The 16,622-nt window shown below is 42.3% G+C and overlaps 1 protein-coding gene across 2 annotated transcripts in view; it reads left to right on the top strand.

The window, feature by feature from the left end:
- The first annotated feature begins 7,162 nt into the window (after positions 1 to 7,162).
- Positions 7,163 to 16,622, top strand: part of MAGI3 (membrane associated guanylate kinase, WW and PDZ domain containing 3) — a 246,412-nt gene continuing 236,952 nt past the window's right edge. Inside the window, exon 1 of one of the 2 annotated variants that reach the window (XM_060622704.3) lies at positions 7,163 to 8,056. In XM_060622704.3, coding sequence (XP_060478687.3) covers positions 7,741 to 8,056 — 316 coding nt within the window. In that variant the 5' untranslated portion in view covers positions 7,163 to 7,740. The remainder of the gene's footprint in view (positions 8,057 to 16,622) is intronic. The other variant, XM_060622702.3, reaches the window with a different exon arrangement.

Raw genomic sequence — 16,622 nt, 5'->3', positions numbered from 1 at the left:
AATGATCACCACAATAAGTAAGTATAGTTAACATCCAGCACCACACACAGTTACAATCTTCTTTCCTTGTGATGAAAACTTTCAGGAGGTGTTATATGTTTAAATGTGCCAAGATTAACTTTAGGTTCTAAAGCACAGAAGCACCTCCTCGGAACCCTTTTTATCTAGAATGTTGCCCTGCTTCTGCAATAAAATCCAGCTCCTTCTCTCCTTCACTCGAAATCCAACAAGGTCACTCTCCATTTTTGAATGGAAAATACAGACTTTATTTAGATATCCCTGTTAAGGATAAGCAAAGTCCACAGCACCCAGACTTTGAATGGGGTGTGTTTATTTTAAGCTTATGTGGTGTGTTTCCAATCATTTTTACTGTGAAATTTGCGAGTGTGCGTTTGGAAACACTTCACCTAAGTTTAGCCAAGTAAATGAGCATTTTCCTTCTGTTGAAGAAAGGCAGTTTCACATCATGCTTTCTTTGTGTTGGAATCCATGAAAGGACTGTTTATTTGCTTCCAGTCTGCAATGAGAAGACCCAGGGGCTTGAAGTTTTCTAGCTGGTCAATGAAACTAACGATTTTATACGGTAGTAAAACTCTTTTAAAACAAAGTTTGTGAGTTCCTTTATTAGTCAAGAAACAAATTCTACGTCTTATAACAACACATCCTGTAGATTAAAAGAACAGTACATCGTTTCACAAACTTCAAGGTCAGCATATACTTTGAGTGGATGTTACTTTAAGAGTTCAAAGAAAAACCTTGAAATTAGCATTCCACCTCTCTGGGCATGCTATTCAATAAATACCAATAAATACGACAAAAGAAAGAACCTGTATACATCTAAACTTAATTAAGTATTTTCCCCACTTTTTATTTTGTAAGTTCCTCCCTCTTATCTTCCTGTGAAGGGACATTTCAACAACGCAATTACATTCCACACAGCTTCTTATTAAATACAATTGTAACATATTGCTTTAACTATGATCAGCCTAGGAAATTAAAACTATAACTTCTGATTTCCACAGTACATTCGATAAATTTTCATCTTCGTTGTTTCTACCCTGGTCCATGCCATCAGGTTTTCTCAGTGGGCTCCTGTACCAGATTTCTGTCTGGCTTCTCAAATTCTATCGTCACCCTCCTCCTTCTCTATGGAGCAATCCGAACTATCCATCTAAAATGTAAATCAGATTCTGCCACTCCTCTCCTAAAAACTTCACATCGCCTCAGGTCTCACTGTTGGCCTGGAATGTTCAGGTCTCCAGTTGTCACTTGGCTCCCTCTTCCTTGTCAGTCAAGTCTCAGCTAAACTGTCACCTTCTCAAGCAGACTTTCTCCACAACTTCTGATGTAGCCTGTGTCTTCTCCTAAATAGCCATTATTTGATTCTGATTCATCTTCTATTTTAATTACAGTACCATTACTACTGGAAGTTATCTTGATCACTTACTTGCTTTGGGTTTACTGTTGACGGGGTTCAAGATGTGATACCCTAAAATATGGCAGCTTGGCATACTGAATAGCTTAAACTGAAGCAGTTTGAGAAAATAGGAGAAGCAGGCAGGTCTCTCTGACCTTCTCCCTGCCCTTCTTCTCTGAAGTGGGTCATAAGACCTTCATAGGAGAGGTGCCCTCTCCAGACCTGGAGGAAAAAAAGGAGCCTCTGTATATCCAAGATGGAGGGATAGAATCTGAGCAAACAGGCTTTGCTAAGTTTCCCGGGTTTACTACTCTCAGCTCATATTCTTTGCCCTATCACATCTTTCCCTGACTTTCTTTCTTTATTTTTTTTTAACGTTTATTTATTTTTGAGACAGAGACAGAGCATGAACAGGGGAGGGGCAGAGAGAGAGGGAGACACAGAATCTGAAACAGGCTCCAGGCTCTGAGCTGTCAGCACAGAGCCCGACGCGGGGGCTCGAACTCACGGACCATGAGATCATGACCTGAGCCGAAGTCGGACGCTTAACCGACCAAGCCACCCAGGCGCCCCTCTTTCCCTGACTTTCAATTCTTCATGAATAGCCTCAAAACCACGGAGGTTTAATCATTTATTCTGATCTTTATTTCCTTACAGAGTCTCCTGTGTCACATCAAACTTGTATTAAATAAATTTGTATGCTTTTCTTCTGTTAATGTGTCTTTGTTAGATGGAGTTTCAGACCCAGCCAGAGACCCTAACAGGGTAGAAGAAAACCTCTTCCTCCCCTACACTGTCATCTTCCCCAGGAAACAAGCGACCTTGTAGGTTTCTTCATTGCTGTAAACCAACACCTAAAAAACAATGCCTGTTTATAATGGGTACTTTGTTTTTTTGAATGAATGTGTGCTAACTATACTAAAGAACAGAGTACGCAGACCAATGAGGAATACACAAATGAATCAGAGAGACCCTGCTCTCAAGAATCTTGGGGTCTACTGGGAAAGAAAACAGAAATAACATGCTATTAGTTCTGGAGAAGCAAGAGCTGACATCCAGCTGTAGGAAACCAAAGCTGGCCTTGAGTAGGAGATTGTATTTTAGCTGAAAGCTGAAAGATAGGTATTTTGGTATTTTCTATTTTATTCAATGTTCTCTTTGTCCTGCTTTGTTAGACGAACTTGACATCTGACTGCTTAACTAACCCCTCTTTCAAAGCATGTTGGCACTGCCCTTGGGTTTGAATGTTCCTATTGTTCTGTGAGTTTGCACTGGATTCATTTGGTCATTTGCAGGTAAGTGCACCCATGGGCAAAAATGCACATTAATGCATGAAACGTAGTAAGTAATACATATTTCAGACAATAAATTAGTTTGTTTAACTGAAATAAAATCTTCCATGTTACTACTTTTGTAATTGAGCATATTTTAGCATTAGCATACAAATTAGCCCATAGACCTAGGCAAATAAAAATGCTAATAAAATGTAAAGATACAATAGAACATTAATACTGAATTTGGTTAGGCTGTTAATGTTAGACTACATTACATATATCCTTTCCATAATACAGTAAATATGGACATTTTCTAAGCCAGTGAAAGATTTTGTTGATCAGAATTTTTAAAATTCAAGATAATTTTTACTATCATCTGTGGGAAGAAAAACAGGATGAATGTTCTTATATTCTGCATGGAAGGCAAATATTTGTTTTATCCGCGTACTCCACTTCTCCCTCACCCTCTGCCACCAGGATACTTGAGAATGGCTTCATCTAAATAATGACTTGACTTACGATTACTAGAGATTCAAGTTTTCATGAAAGAAACAAGTGAGCGTACAAAAATAAATGAAACCGGACATTTCTCCCTATACTTGCCTTGCTTTGGCACAAAGCCAGGCACAAGTCCATGGACACTGTTCACATGGACGCCGATGTGAGTGATGGCCCTGAAACTGTAGGCACACGAACTGTGCCACCATACGAGACACCTCTGATTGTACAAGGGAGAAAGTAAGCGTGGGTCATTTCAGAAAAATTGGGAATTTATACCTGCCATCCTGAAATTTTCTAAGCAGAAGGGTCTATTTAATTCTCATTAAGAACACTCTGCACGATAGTATTCAACGAAACAAATTCCCCACCTTGTCCGAAAAAAACATATCTTTGAAGCAAATCAGTACAGTCTATTTGTGGAGGACACTGTGGATTGTTTACCTAAATGCCGATCTTCCCCCCCTTCATATTTGTTAAGAGATGCTCCCCCCACCCCTGAGTTTTGTTAAGATACTGTGCAGGCATGCAGTTTCTAAGATGCTGGCTGTCTTCTTGGGTGTTCCATTACTCTTTGCACCGTTGGTTTAGGAAAGGGCATTTGGACAATGTCGCCCAATGAGCTGAAGGGAAAGTCTTCCTGGGAGCCTTTAGTGAGAGGTTTCCTTGGTCCCCAAAAAATAAAGAAATGGGGAAAGGAGAAACCCATGTCCCTCTTTTCAGTTTTTAGCATTGTGATACTTGTGTTACTTGGTGCCTCTCCAGCCATCTTGGGACCTAACGCATGGGGTATGCATCTTGAAATGTATCTGTGTTTATCTTATGGATGGTTAGAAGTAGCTCAAAGAAACCTTGGAGATTATCAAATTCAACTGTATCCTTTATTTTCTGTTAAGCCGGTTTCCATATTACTTGGCTTATTAATATTCCCCATGGAAATCATAACTATTAGGCCAACTGTTAGGTTTTGGAAACAGTAATGAACATAGGTACAATTTGATTATTTGGTTAGGTGCCATTTTACAGAGAGACGCTTGGAACGTGACTCTTTCAATTGTGTGGTAATTTCCAAAGTAGTATCCTACCAGAATGAATTCATTGGAGTGGGCAGCTTACTTCTAGAATATTTAAAAAGCAGAAGCTAGGCTTACTAAGATGGGTGAATTTAATACTTAAAAAATTCCAGAGGTGACGAACAATGCTCTTAGCCTTGTCACAAATATAACTATTTAGCTATGAATGTTGGCTTTTATGCTAGACCATATGTTAAGTGCTTCCTTGACTCAAACAGCTCCACAACCACTCAGGTGAGCACCGTTATCATACCCCTTTCCTGGATGAGGAAATGGAGTTTAGGTAAGGTTAAATAGTTGAATAGCTTACTTGAGATCACAGAGCCAGGAAGTAGAAACACTGGGATTTGCAGTCTGACTCTAGACCTCAAGCTCCTAACATTGCAGTTTTCTGCCCAAGAGTCAAGATAATTTATTATCGATTGAGGAATGTGGCAGCCACCATTGGGTGCCTACTTGATACCTATTCTTTCTCCTCTGTTTGGGGTGACTTATGATCAATTTAATGAACTGTGGCAATCCCATTTTCTTTTTGCCACTGATCTATGGTAGGCATGTGACCATTTTCTAGCCAATAAGAGAGATTCCAGTGGGTGGGGGTGGGGGCAGGTAGTCTGGGAAGGAGTTTTCTCCTTCATAAAAATGGGAACAGCACTGCTTTTCCTTCCCTTCCAGCTCATACAATGACCTCTGAGGGTGTGCCATCTGGAGCTGTGGCAGCCACATTGCAATCAAGAGGTGACAAGCCCGGAGATAGAAGCCAAAAAGCATATAGTGGTAGAGACCAGGCACAAAAAGAACTTGGGTCCTTAGTGACATGATTGTGCTGCTGAACTAATGCTAAGACTATTTAACCTCTGAACCTTGTGTTGAAGATATAATAAATGACCTCATACGTCAAGCTGTTAGTCAGATACTTTGTTTCTGGCCAATAGTATCCTAATGGACACAGTCTGGGCAGGAAAAGACGTTTTCTTGGAGGTGATGTGAAAGCAGATGATGTGGAGATTATCAAGATTTCATCCAGGGATCTGTTACTGTAGGTAATGATTCAGAAAAAAATACTCCAGCTTTGTCTCAGATCTGGATAAATCTGAGCAATCCACATATCTGTGCTGGATATTTTCCCCCTTTTCTCTACAGATGCATGGTTTCCTCTTTGTGTGAGATGGACTGCATCAAAGGACTTTTTTGCCCTCAGGCTTCTGGGCTTCTGGTTGGATTTGGCCACTGGGATGTACCAGCAGGAGACTGGGAGAGAGAGGTGAGTGAGCTATAAATCCCCCAGCTTCCTCTTTGGGTTTTTACTTAGGCTCACTGCATCCCTTGACTGAAGGTCACAGGCTCCTGTCTGGCTGCCCTTTTTGTGCTGAATTTTGGTTCCTTCCCCTTGCTTCTACAGATCTATCAGCTTGCAGTCCCAGGGTTCCACACTTCCCTGTGGCTCCCCACACCCTGCCTACCCTTTGTAAAGAACCATTTGTTTCCTGCTAGGCTCTGACCGATACAATGGTGTGAACAAAATCACTGCAGTTGTTGAAACTTCGTCTAGTCTATCTGACACGTGAGATTCTGTGGAGTTATTCATAGTGTAAATAAGGGCTTTCCTCAACCATTAAAGGGAGATAGGAGACTACATAGTGTGGAGCCACATTGAAAAAGTAAAAGTATCCTAGCTCAGAGAAAACTCTCTACTTTGATGAAAAAAAAATTAAAGAAGGCTACCTGGAAGAGATGTTATTTGGGCTGAGGATGAAAAGGATTTCTAAAAGACAAAACGAGTGGGGAGAGTGTAAGGCAAGTGAGGGAAGAGAGAAAGCTCAAGAGTTCTTGAAAAATTAGCGCTGGAGAGGACCTAAGATGTTCTTTATTTAATGTTCTCCTTCCACCTCCTTACAGATGAATAAACTTGACGCTGAGATTTGGCCAGGGTCAAACAGCAAGGAAATAGCATGCAGGACTCCAATGCAACGCTGTTAGTTCTAATCCCACTTTCTGCCTCCACATCACCCTACTTCATCTCGGGCAATCTCTGTCATTAGCCTATGAACTCCTTGAGAGCAGGGCCTGTTTTCTTCATCCTTGCACCCCAGTACCTAGCATAATTTCTGACATAAAGTCAACATCACCAGCTACAAACAGTAAGCACCCACCTTCTGTGAGGCACTATGCAGATGTTTTACATGCGCCTCATGTAATCTTCACAATAATTTGGAGTGGTATAATTGTCTCCACTTTTCAGCCAAAGATGCAGCGGCTCAGAGAGGGTGTCTAATTTGCCCGATGCCACACAGCAGTGTCTAGGACTCTATTTTACTTTCCATCATGGGCATCCAATAAGATTTGTTGAATGAGTGAATGAACGAACAAGAAACATCCACTGAGCGCAAGTGATCGGTTGTGACCACCCTGGAGCCCCCGCCACTTCGGGCAGCGGACTCTGCTCTCTGTCTCTCCAGTAAAGTACACCCTCTCTTGGAAGTGCTCCCGAGCTCCACCCCCAACTCCGCCCCGCTCTCCAGCCACGCCTCCACCTCGGAGTTCTTTCCGCTCTTCCCAACCGAGTTTTCGCTTGGCACCAGCCGACGCACGGAGAGGGCCTCTCTCGGCCCTGCGATGTGTTGCGGGTTCCATCCCCCTGCCCCTCCCTTCGCCCTCCCTCACTCTCCAAACTTCTTTTTTCCACCCTCTTCAAACTTCACTCATCCGAGTGCCCGCCTCCTTCACTCCCACTAACCAATCGGTGGTCCTCGCTCTCGCCGAGGGTCCGCCCCCTGCCCGCTGGGGGCCAATCCCCGGCGAGGGAGTCGAGGGCCGGGGCTCGTTCCCAAGCGCCCGGCCTGTGACGGCAGCGCGCCGGGCGCCGCGCGGCAGAGGGGGGCGGGGCTCTGGATGAGGGATGGGCGAGGGCGGGGGGAAGGGAAGAGGGAGGCGGAGGAGGTTGCGGCGGGTTTGAAAGCGGCAGTTTCCTGGCAGCTTGGGCAGGCGTTGGTCTCCGCGCTCCAGCTCCGCAGCGGCCACGATCGATCCTGCGACGGGTCTACGCGCGCTTCTGCGCGCCCCCGACGGATTTTTCCCGTTCCGGCTCTTCCCCCTTCACCTCCCCGCCCCCCTGCTCCTGCCTTTCCCGCCGCTCCGCCGCGGAGCCCGGGGGCCAGCCGGCGGCCGTGACCCCGCCCGAAACCCCTCTGGAGCCGCCCGGGGACAGTTCCCCTCTCCTTTCTTCAGCCTCGCCCGGGGTGGCCCTCGCGCAGCCCGGCAGCTCCGGGGAGCGCAGCCGGGAGGGGCGTCCAAGGGGCGTCTCGGGGCTGGGAGCAGCCCGGCCCCAGCGGGCTGCGGTCGGGGGGGTGGGGGCGCCGGAGCGGCGAGGCCCCCTCGCCGGGCTGCACGGGCCGCCGGGCCCCCAGGCTGAGAGGGGGCCGGAGCGGCGCCCCCGCCGCCCGCGCGGGGTCTCCCCCATGGTGCAGCGGGGTTCGGGATGTCGAAGACGCTGAAGAAGAAGAAGCACTGGCTCAGCAAGGTGCAGGAGTGCGCGGTGTCCTGGGCCGGGCCCCCGGGCGACTTGGGCGCGGAGATCCGGGGCGGCGCGGAGCGCGGCGAGTTCCCCTACCTGGGGCGGCTCCGGGAGGAGCCCGGCGGGGGCACCTGCTGCGTCGTCTCGGGCAAGGCGCCCAGCCCCGGGGATGTGCTGCTGGAGGTGAACGGGACGCCTGTCAGCGGGCTCACCAACCGGGACACCCTGGCTGTCATCCGCCACTTCCGAGAGCCCATCCGTCTCAAGACTGTGAAGCCAGGTACGCCGGCCCTGCCTTTTCTGTTGCGGGGTCTAGGGGGGGAAGTCGGGGTGGGCGTCCTGGGAGCGGCAGCCACTCCCCACCGCTTATCGCCCTGGGGAATCTTAGACTCCGTGGTTGCTCCGGACTCGCTGGCGAGGGGGAGGGGCGGCGATGGTGATTCCCGTTTTGCCGATGGGAAAACTGAGCTCTGGCTTGGCCAGGCTGCTCTGCAAGCTGTCATAGATTTGCAACCAGAAGCAATTTGGGTTTTCTAAACCTGTAGCCCCGTCTCCTACCGAGAGTTTTTGACTAGAGGGGAAACCAGCCTTTTCCGTTCTCCTTTGTGAAGAAGGTCCTCCTGATTGTAGCATGTTCTTTAGAACAGTCTTACGCGTTTTCTAATAGGGAAAGAGGCTTTCTACTACTGAGGCACTTGGTGCCGGCGTTACTACCTAGTGTACCTAGGAGGGCTCAGCTGCTTCAGTGTTTCTTCTGCACTAGCAACACCTTGGAGCTGACAGCCTAACTCACTCGGTCCAGGTGGTTTCAGGTGTCTGGGTATCGATGCAGTACAGAATGTGGTATGTGGCCCAGCAGTGTGTTCTTGCGGGGAGCTGTTGAATAGTCTGGGTTTCTAAAGAAGACCTAGGTGCCTCTTTCGAGTCACATCTCTTGTAAATCTTTGATTTTACACCGATTTTGTTGACGTGGTGGGTGAGATGGACCCCTGTTGCCCTGGTGTGTTTCATGCGAGTAAAATCTGCTGCCAAGCACATTACGTTTAGGTTTCAAAGCATTGATCAGACTGCGTACAGTGAAACCCGATAGGATGCAATAGTCCTTCTGTATTTGTTATTCACGGCATTGTTCCTTTCGGCATTGGTTAGAACGTGGTTCTGTTTTCTGAGATGCTTGCGGGAGAGAGAGAATTACGATCACAACGTTGTTAGAAATCAAACTAGTTTTGCTGAGCGTGCCCCACTGAATATATAGTGCATCAGAATATAATGGGCTGTTTAATTGTGACTTGGGCTAGAGGAATCAGTCCATCCCTTGACTGCAAAATGCTAGAAAATTCGGGAGAAATTTTTAACATGTTCTCTCCCTCTCCCATTGTTTTTTCTTTCTCAGCAGCTCACTTTGGAAATCTCTCTTTCATAGTCCTGGGGCTTAATGGGAGCTGATGGTTTGTGGTGCAGTAGACGTATGTGAGTATTGTGGGTGTATACACACATACACACACACACACTCACAAGTCCCTGTAATCTTAAATGAAGATTTTCTTCGTGTGATCTACCTCATCATGTTCATTTAAAGCTTATGGTTTATGTAAGGTTTTCTTTTTTATTGTTAATTTGAATAACTTTGGCAGACTTGAAACATCTTCTGTATAGTTTTGCAAATTCAGAAATTCTTAACTCAAACTTTTAGTCATACGTCAAAGGGGGAGGGAAGGTTTTGGGGGCTGTAATGGCTGTAATCTAGGGAGTCGAGCACTGTCTGTAATATGCAAAATACTATATAACACATATTTACTAATCTAGATGTCATTTAGTTCAAATCCCATGAGTCAGGGAATAATGAGAACATCTGCATCATTGCCTTGTGTTTTGTTTTGATTAGTTGGGGCATGAATGAGAGTATAACTGTTATTTTCAAAAATAGTTTAAGATTTAATGGGAGGAAGTTGATGTATCCTCAAATTACTGTGATTCTTTTGTAGACTGGGAGTATTGGTTTGGTCTGCATGCTATATATTTTCTCAACGTTTATATCAAATTTGAGAAAACAAATCAGAATTTAGAGTGTATTCAGTAATACGGATTAGCTGTGTTGGATGAACATCATATGCCCCAGAGCGTAGTTGACAGTTTTACAGTAATAAAATTCTGCCCTCTTGACAACCTCAGGCACTGTCCTACTTCAAATGTTTGGCCAAAAAAGGGGAATAATTTATATTCATGGGTTGAGCATATTTTCTGATCATTAATTATAAAGGTTCTGAACACTACATTTATTTTTTTAAAGATCTGCTCTGCTTCAGTAATTTCTAAAGGATACCACTGTGTGTCATCTGAGTTATTCTTGTTTCTAAGCAAGTTGTAATTTAAAGATTTTAATTTCTCCAAGAATAGTATCCTTAGGTTTCCAATGGGCTCATGTTAAGCATTAGATTAAATGGTTTTCTTGAATGGCTATGCTAAAACAACATTTGTCATAAATAGCAAGATTTTTGCAGGTTAAGTACAAGATTTCAAAATTAAATTAAAGAAATTAAAGAGCCAAAAGAGGTAATTCCTAGAACCTGGGGTGTGATTAAAACCAGAATAAATACCATCTCCAATGGAGACAAAAATTTTATATTGTTAGGATTAAATTTGAAAAGTATGAAAATACGAAGTGAGGACATTTAAGAAGGACCTTGCTCTGCACGGTTTTTTTTTTTTTCCCATTTTATTTAAACTCTGAGAGAGAAATGGATTTTCCAATTTAATAAGGAATTGTAAAGTGTACTTAGCACTGTCTCTTGTCTTACAGAACTGTATTCATAACATACCATTTAGAAAGTAGCACAGTACAAGAATAAACTTAACCATTTTTGTGAGATGTAATATTGGTGGGGGATGATCTCACGTTCATTGTCTTCTGACAAAGTCCATGGCAAAAGGATGTGTATGGATCCTTCCGTGTGTGTGTGTGTGTGTGTGTGTGTGTGTGTGTGTGTGTGTGTGTGTGTGTGTCTACTACATGCTAAGGGGAGCCCAGCCAAAGCCAGCACCAACACCCGGGTGACTTGAGGTTCTTTCTAGCAGTGACCGTCTTTAGCTTTGATTTGGGGCTTACTTTTTTTTTACTTGCAAATTCCATTAAAGATTATAATAAAATAAACTCTTTAAATATGCTTCCTAATCCTAGGCATTTCTTGAAAGAATTAGGGAATTTCTTATTGGAATCTTACTCGTATTTAGTATTCACATAGTTCTTAGTGGTGAGTACGTTTCTGCTTCTAAGATAGTCTTTAGTTTCACCCATTCCTTGGCCCAGCTGGTCACCTGTTTCTTAATTACAGCCCTGTCTTTTTTTTTTTTCCTCTGCAAAGAGAGAAGTTTTCACTTGAATTTGAACTTTGTAGTTTCACAGTAGTAAAGGAAGTTGAACTTTAGACCTATGATGAAATTGTTTCATGATCTAGTCCTGTAAGCAGGATTAGTTTCTTTGAATTTATTTCAGAGCATATTTTTAAGCAATTTCTATTCTGATTAACGATAGAAGTAGTTAATTTGGTTCTCAATTTCTCCAGACTGTGAATGTACAGATTTTGTGGAATATTCACTTCTTCATATACATTTAAACACCTATTTCAGTGGTTGCGGATTATGTGGCTTTTATTTCAGAGATTAAGGATTGATGTAATAAGTACATGAAATCCTTGTCTACTGCATTATTATGCACACTCTGCTTTCAACTACCTTATGTCTGTTACTGTATCTAGAGAAGAAAATCATGAGGATCAATGTTATTGTTTAAACAAACACTAATTTGAAACATCTTGTTTAATGCCAGTTAATCACAGGTAAAAGTCTTTGCCATTGACTCTTTGAGTGTCTGATTTATAGGGGAATTTTGTTAAAATGAGCACATTCCTAGAAATACATTCCCCATTGGTGGGGACACACTACTAGAAGCTTTTAAGTAAGGATGTGTGTGCTATGCCAGTCATCAATCACCCTACCTCCCTTTCTTTTCACTTTTGGATCTTTTTGGTTTTTTGGTTTAGAGGGGATTTTGGGCTTGTGAGTTTTGTTTGGGTGGTTGTCCTATTTGAAGAAGGGGAGAGTGAGAGAAGTTTAATTGCTAGCCTCCTAGGTTTCCAGTACAAAAAAAAAATTTTTTTAACAACAGAAACTAAGGGAACATAGCATTAAAATTTTGATAAACCTTAAATTGGAAACTTTCCTGTTTTCTCAAATTTTGGTAGCAATTTTTTTGGGTCTAAAATTGGTCACAAGTAATTGAAGTAACTTCAGGTTCTGGACTCTTCATTGACACCTTTGATTCATGTGAATAATGGGCTTTTGCCATAGGCGCAGAAGAAACACTTAATATTTGGCCCCTTTCAGTTTTCAGATCATTTTTATTTCATTCAGCTTAATGCTAAAACTGATTTTTGTAGAACGGAACTGTGTTCCTGGGGAATAGAAATTGTTTTTCCTCTGAGATCCTGGGATGTGTTTTATAAAACCTCTTAATATAAGAGACAAATTTCAGTGTGTGTGTGTGTGTGTGTGTGTGTGTGTGTGTGTGTGTCCTGGTCTCTAATTTATGTAAGTTGATGATAAATCTGCATTTGCTCTAGTATCTGACTTACAAAGTCAGTGCATACCCTTCTCAGGTGAATAGTTTCATATAATATCTTTACTATATAACCCCTAAGTGCTTTATAAATTTTGTGAGCGCTTAGGGGTTTGGGGAGTATGTTGTAGGAGAATTTCATTTTTATGAGCCACTTCAGTATTTGGTACCAATTTCAAACTCTGCCAGTTTCCACGTCAATTTTCAGTTGTTTGTAATTTGATAAAGGATACGTGTTTTGGTATGGAAGACTAGAATGGTGACTCCTTTAATTAATTAGTCAGTTTTGGTTCTCTTCTGAACTTTCAAGCAATAATTTCCTTGTAATACTGCATATTGGCATAGAGGGGAAAAAATGCCCTTTATTTAAAACTGCTCCTGAGGGTAAAGTTTTCAGTGGCTCGGCGGCTAGTGTTGTGAGAGACGTGTTTGTGGGGAAGAGTTGCTCTTTTTTTCCTTGAACAAATACTATTCAGAATGTTTCCCTGGAAAGGTGCTTATTTTACTTTATAAAGAGAAAACGAAAGATCAATTACTGGCACACATTCATTCCCTCAACAGACATTACCCCACGTGAACCAGGGCTGGTGATATAAAAATATGAAATATGAAAGTGAATCAGAAATGGCCTCTGTCTTCCGAGAAGCTCACACTTTTATGGGAGCTTAAGGTTTCACTGGTAAGGACTCTCTGTAGTAAGGGTTTTCCCTTTTCCACTTTTCCCCTAGTACCTAAATAAAACTCTTTAGGTAAGTTTGAGTATGAATTTTGGTGGAAGCTACACTAATGGGTTGCCAAGCACACTTCTAAAAAGTGGTGCGGGTTTATATGTTAGAATTTGGGCTCTCAAGTCATTCCAAAAAGAGGGAAATAAAATATAGACACAATTACCTTTCGAAAAGCCCTTAGTTAAATTGCTTCCAAAATATACTGTATCTATGTTTTATTTACAGCATATTTTATACATTGTATTGTGCCATTTGTAGGATAGGTACTATATGTCTTGTTTCCACTTACACTGAAACCAGTTGCTGTGTTTTGGTTGAGCACCAGATGAAATAGTTTGCTCGCATTCAAGAGTTGTTTTGTTGTGTTGTGTTTCTTTTTTTTTTTTTTTTTAACGTTTATTTATTTTTGAGACAGAGAGAGACAGAGCATGAACAGGGGAGGGGCAGAGAGAGAGGGAGACACAGAATTGGAAGCAGGTTCCAGGCTCATCAGCCCAGAGCCTGACGCGGGGCTCGAACTCACAGACCGTGAGATCATGACCTGAGCTGAAGTCGGACGCTTAACTGACTGAGCCACCCAGGCGCCCCTGTTGTGTTGTGTTTCTTTAAATAAAACCTATTTCTGGCACGCCTGGGTGGCTCAGTTGGTTAAGCATCTGACTTCAGCTCAGGTCATGCATGATCTCACAGTTTGTGAGTTCTAGCCCGCATATGGTTCTGTGCTGACAGCTCAGAGCCTGGAGCCTGCTTCGGATTCTGTCTCCCTCTCTCTCTTCTCTTCCTCTGCTCATGCTCTGCCTCTGTCTCTCTCTCCTTCAAAAATAAATAAACAGTAAAAAAAAAATTAAAAATAACAACACCTATTTCTTAATTTTAAGAAATTATCCCCATCTGGGTGTGCATAGTGAAGTTGTAGGAGTTAAATGTGTACATGTTAAATGTGAAAGAACATTTCCTTTTTGTGGCTTGTTAGGGTCTTTGCCACCTGCTCTTATTTTCTGCCTTTGCTACCTGGGGAGAGAATTGTAAAGAATTTTGAACTTGCCCTGGCTTTGAAAGATGGATATATTTTCGTTGAGTGCAATTAGTATCCTTTTAGTAGTATGTAGGAAGCAGAAGAGAAAAACATGGGGCAAGAATATTCAATACAGATAGGTCTACAGTATAGTCTATCTCAATAGTGTGCGAGTATGTGTATAAAACCTTACTTTGTATAAATGCACAAAAACGGCATTATAGAATAATTGGAAAATGGAGAATCATACTAATTGTTTAAGTATGTAGGTAGTTCTAATATGAATCTTCTTATAAGGTGTTTTTTTTTTTTTAATTGGAGCTTGAAATGTTTTTCTTGTAGAATAATGTTGGTAAAGTGCTTAATGCTATTTCTACCTTCAGCCTTATTCAACTCATAATGTAATGAGTATTTTTATTTAACCCATAATGTAGCTGAAATATTACCAGTAGTACTGTGCTTTATGGTAATAGGCTTTCTTGTGTTACCTTGGAAGCCTAGCCGATTTTATAGGAAAATGCAATTTCCTAGTCTAGTAAAAAGGGAACTGGAAATAGATTTCCACCTTAACTCCCCCTTTTCTTTTGTTACAGTCACAGTTGACTGACTTCCAGAGAAGAGGGTCATACCATTATATCTCCATCCCCCCTCCCCCCCCCCCCCCCCCCCATGTGTTCTGATGCATCTGCATTGCAGTGGTTCCCAGGAGCAATTCTGCCTCCCTCCCCGCTAATTTCAGTCATCCCATGGTGGGGATGCTTGGACTGCATTTTGCTGGGGAGCCACCTGAGTGCCCCAAACTTTTTTGTAATAATGTATTTGCGGTTCAGGGCTTTTAAAGTATTATGGAATGCAAATTGGAAGGAAATTTTGCTTCAGATTTATTGAAATGAGCATCTATTCTATTTGGAGGCTGTCCCTCTTGTTTTGGGCATGCATTATGAACAGTAACTGACTTACTTAATTAAAACTTTCTAGCATCTTTGGCTCTTTGCTTTTTCATTGTGGAGATAATTTTAAACACATAATTATTTTTCTTGCTTTCAGGAAGTTTGTGAGAGGGTACCCTGTTTGTCATTGTTGTTCTGATTAGGAATTACACGTGACTATGAAAAAGTGGGATTTTACTGCACATGATGGACATTTCACAGAAATAGTTTGATGGAATGAAAATACTCTGAAAGGGAGGGAAAAAAGAAGCATTTACTAGTAAATGCTTTATTTCTGACCTTGGTCAAATAGAATTAAGTGAAATTGGCATTTTTTTCCTCTAATAAAATAATTTTTAAAAATCCCCTTTAATGGAGTAGCCTTGGAGATCTGTTACTCTTTGGATATGGTTATCCAGTTTGCAACAGGTATCCGGTAATAGGTAGGTCAGATCTCATCAGGAAGGGAAAAAAAAATCCTAATTCACATGTCAATTTCTGTGTTTGTAAGGATTCTTTAGCAAGTGACAGAAACTACTGAGGTTAATTTAGGCTAAGAAATTTATTGGCTTACATACATGAAAATGCACGCCTACGGCTAGCTATAACAGCTAAATTCATGCTCTCAAGTGATGGTCGTTGGGACTATTACTTGGCTCTTTTCCTCTGCGTTGGCTTCTTTTTCAACTCAGATCTCCGTGTAGCAAGAGAGGTGGTTCTGAATCCCCAAGTCACACAGAGTCCTTAAAGCTTCTCATCTTTGTTCTGGAATCCAGTAACAAATCTCATGCAGGGACTTTGTGCCCATCCCTTGGACCAGTTGTGGAGAGAGGGCAGCATGGTACCCTGATTGGTCAGGCCTGTGTGAGATGTCTACTGCTGCAGCTGGGAATAGAAAGCACAGTGTGATTAATAGCTGTTCTAGAACCCCAGGAGATAAGGGATGGATAGTTCCTCAAAAGACGGGATGCTGGCCTCTTTTAAAAGATTTAATCTCTCCTACTTTGAAACCAACAGCAGTACCCAGTTGTCATCAAGCTATCGTTTTTTAAAAACCAGATAGACTCTAGACCCAAACTGAGGCACTCCTTTTACTCAAATAGTTTATTTAAATATTACAATTTTTGAAGTTTTTGATTTAAAAGTTGCTTTTATCTAAATGGTCTTTAAGAGTTCAACATCCTAATTTAAAAAAATTTTTTAAGTTTATTTTTGAGAGAGAGAGAGAGAGAGAGAGAGAGAGAGAGAATCTGAAACAGGCTCCAGGCTCTGTGCTGTCAGCACAGAGCCCAACACCAGGCTCGAACCCACGAACCATGGGATCATGACCTGAGCCGAAGTTGGAGGCTCAACAGAGTGAACCACTCAAGTGCCTCAACGTCTCATTTTTTTTAAAAGTACTGGTTGTAGTTTTTCGTTTTTCTTTTTTCTTTTTCTTTTTTTTTTCTGTGTAACATCAAGATTCTTTGAACAGTGCTGCTTGTTCTTAGGTGGATGGGATACTTTGGAGGATCATTTAATTATCTTTGGCAGTGAGAAAATGATTATTTTTTTTATAA

This window comes from Panthera onca, chromosome C1 (assembly GCF_046562875.1).
Source record: "Panthera onca isolate mPanOnc1 chromosome C1, mPanOnc1 haplotype 2, whole genome shotgun sequence".
Taxonomy (NCBI): Eukaryota; Metazoa; Chordata; class Mammalia; order Carnivora; family Felidae; genus Panthera; species Panthera onca.
The sequence above is the reverse complement of the archived record's forward strand: the minus strand, read 5'-3'. Positions and strand labels throughout refer to the sequence as shown.